Source organism: Mesitornis unicolor, unplaced genomic scaffold, assembly GCF_000695765.1.
Source record: "Mesitornis unicolor isolate BGI_N332 unplaced genomic scaffold, ASM69576v1 scaffold32016, whole genome shotgun sequence".
Lineage (NCBI taxonomy): Eukaryota > Metazoa > Chordata > Aves > Mesitornithiformes > Mesitornithidae > Mesitornis > Mesitornis unicolor.
The window spans coordinates 1-3,086 of NW_010193489.1; the positions used below are offsets into that span (position 1 = coordinate 1).

A 3,086-nucleotide genomic window follows, 5' to 3' on the forward strand; every position below is an offset into this window, starting at 1 on the left:
TAGGTCATCCTGCAGCCACCGGCTGCCTTTGTGGCTTTTGCTGTCGGGAAACTGGAGAGAAACTACCCAGAGAGGCGTTTTAGCGGGTATAGTTCTTAAGTTTGTTTTAAGGGAGCTGGAGGCAAGAAAAAACATGTAAGTACCTGCCTGCCTGCAGGATTTGGTGTGAAGTGGCTCCTTGGAAGGATGCAGTGTGAGCTGCTTTTAGCATGGGGCTGGCGTGGGGTGGTAGGAGAGACTTGGAGACCCTGGAGACCAGGGCACGGTGGTGGGACCCTCATCCCACAGGTGGGAATGGTGGTGGTCGCTCAGGTGGGCTGGGAGCCTGGAGGGGCAGGAGGGAAGGGCAGAGTTTTGGGGCATGTCTCTGTTTCGGGGATGCTGTGCTCCCCTGGGAGTGGCTCCATCAGTGCCCGCAGGAAGGGCGATGCCAGGGTGTTCTGTCCCAGAGCGTCTCGCACCTGGGAGCTCTTCCCATCTAACCTCGGTGGCCAGGAGCCAGGCCAGCCCACAGGGCATGGCTTTGTGCCCGTGCCACGTTGTCACGTTAATTTTTATGGGCAATTAAAGTTTTTATGGAGCAGCTTTCTCACAGATGGTGGAGGCGTCCTGTGGCTTCTTGGGTTCATGTCCTCTGCCCTTTCCATCAGGACACTGGTTTCCAGACTGGGATCCTGACAGGTTGCAAGGCTGGGGGTCTGGTGGTGCAAAGTGCAGCAGCTTTGGGCATATGGAAAAGTAGCGGTGGCAGCTGGCGCGGCAGGTTCAGTCCCTGATGTCCCAGTATGGTTTCCTCTGTGCTTTATTTAGTGGTAATGTACCCCTTCGGTCTCTCTGAGACCACAGCGTGACAGGAACAAGATCAGTCTCTGTTTACCCCACACATTCAATTTAGATTACCTTCCTGACGTTATTAATGGTGGCAGAAGGGATTAAAAGTGTTATGAGCTGCAAGGAGTCGTCTTTCCTCTAAGTAACTGCCCCTTGCAGCACCTGCAGAGCCAGGCAGCCCCCTGCTCGGTGTTACTCCAGGTAGCAGCGTGGTTCCTCGGGGACACTCCTGGCTGCGTCATCCCCTCTGTAGCATCCCCAGGGCTGCTCTTTGAGCCTGGCACCTGCAGGAGACCGCTGTGCGATGGGAACTCCTCCCCAGCGTTAGCCAAAGCCTCTCAGGCAGGTTGAAAAGTGCTTCTTTGAAGTGAAGTAACTCCGATGCCTGCAGTGCTCGCGATGCAGCACTGCAGCAGGGCCCGAAGCCCAGGATGCAGGGCTCGGGCTGTGACGTGCCTGGGGAGTTGTTAGCATGGGCGTGTGTGGGAGAATAAATCTGCGGCTGCAGAGAGAGAGATGCAGATCAGAAGCTGAGGGCAGCGATCCCAAGCGAAGGTGTTGGTGGAGCTGGGGACGAGCTGTGCCCCCTTGTTTTGGTTGTCAGAGACTTTGCAGGGGTGGCTGGGGTCTGTGCAGGGGGAGGACAGCGCTTTGCTGGACCGTATGGCATCTTGGCCAGAGCGCGTCATACGAGCGGGACGCAGCCCGGGTGCGATGGGGAGCTCTCAGGTGTGCCCTCAGCTCTGGCAGCTGGGCTCCTACCTGCTCCTCGCTGCATTTCTTGCCGCTGCCGGGGAGGAGAGGAGCGGGAGAGCCGCGCTCTGCAGTGTGAAGGTCATCCGTCAGCTACAGCGGGAGGCGAAGCTGGCTCCGGAGGTCGGCACAGGCGCTGCGAGAGAGCCCTTGGCTGCGGGGGGACGGGCGGAGTGGCAGGCGTCCAGGGCAGCGATGCTAATTAGCGCTCCAGCTCCCTGCTTGAAGAACAGAGAGCTCTGCTTGGCTTTGGGCTCTTCCCTCCCCCTCGCTTTAAGGTTTAGCAGAAGGCTCTGTGGATAATGTGCGGCTCAGGGCTTTCATTTGCATACTTTATTCGTGGCGATATGATGGTTCCCTTTGAACCCGCGCTGTCTCTGTGAGCACCATCCAGCCGCTGCTCTTCCTCTGGGAGCAGATCCCATCTCTGTCCCAATGTCCAGGGACCAGGCGTGTTGGCCTCTGTCGTGCCAAAGGGGTAACAACCCAAGGTCGGGCTGCAGGGGGGTAAAGAGGTCCCCCCATGCACCCTTCTCCCCACCCCAAAGCGCCATGTCCTCACTCTCTCCTCCCCTCTCCCTGCCAGGTCTGCACGTCCTCACCATCGCCTTTGCCTTGGAGGTGTCGGTGGGGAAGACCAACACTGTGATGGCTCTGAATAACTCCGACGTGCTGCTGCCCTGCACCTTCACCACCTGCATTGGCTTTCAGGACCTGGCCTTCACCTGGTACTTCAACTCGACGGAGATGGTGGGTTCCTGGCAGCTCCTTTTGTACTTTCCTGGTGCAGACTGGCTCTGCAAGGAGTTCCCTTTCTCCATGCCCATCCCTCCAAATGTCTCCAGCTCTGGAGGGATGGGGCTGTGCAAAGAGGGTGACTCAAATACCCCATCACATCTGTGCTTTCTGCACAGAGCTGCTCTGGGTTTTCTGCTGCCCACAAGCTCAGTTTCTTTTCACAAATTGCTCATAAATTGGCTGCTCAGGTGCCAGGCTGCACTTAGGGCAGAATTTAGTTGATTTTCTCCTCCTGCACTTGCTCTGAAGTATTAAAGGTATAGATTTGCTTCCTGCTGGGGATGTTCTGCTCTTCAGCTCCGTAGCAGGACGGTCGGTTTGTAGTTATTTGAAGCCATTTCTGCTTCAACGGGGTGCGCCGGGATGCCGGGCTGTCCTATCTGTGTGTGCAGAGGTGGGACAGGGCACCAGCACGAGAGCCTTTCCCTCACCTGGGGACCCCGGCTGACCCCGCATCCCTGATTTACCACGCAGATTTACCACGGCAAGATAAAGAGCAAAGCCTCGGAGCCCTACCTGGTGGGACGCAACCCACGGGTGGAGTTCGTCGGCTCCACCACCGGCAAGGACAACAACATCTCCATCGTCCTGAAGAACGTGGAGTTCAGCGACGCCGGGAAATACACCTGCCACGTGCGGAACCCCAAGGAGAAGGACGCGCAGCACAACGCCACCATCGTCCTCACCGTGGTCCAGAAGAGTAA

General features: G+C 57.6%; 1 protein-coding gene across 1 annotated transcript; it reads left to right on the forward strand.

The window, feature by feature from the left end:
• Nucleotides 1-2,136: 2,136 nt before the first annotated feature.
• Nucleotides 2,137-3,081, forward strand: SCN4B (sodium channel, voltage-gated, type IV, beta subunit; the record flags this gene model as incomplete). The annotated part of the gene is made up of 2 exons (XM_010187477.1): nucleotides 2,137-2,334; nucleotides 2,857-3,081. Coding segments are annotated over exons 1-2 (423 nt in total), but the record flags the coding sequence as incomplete, so codon positions are not given.
• Nucleotides 3,082-3,086: the final 5 nt, after the last annotated feature.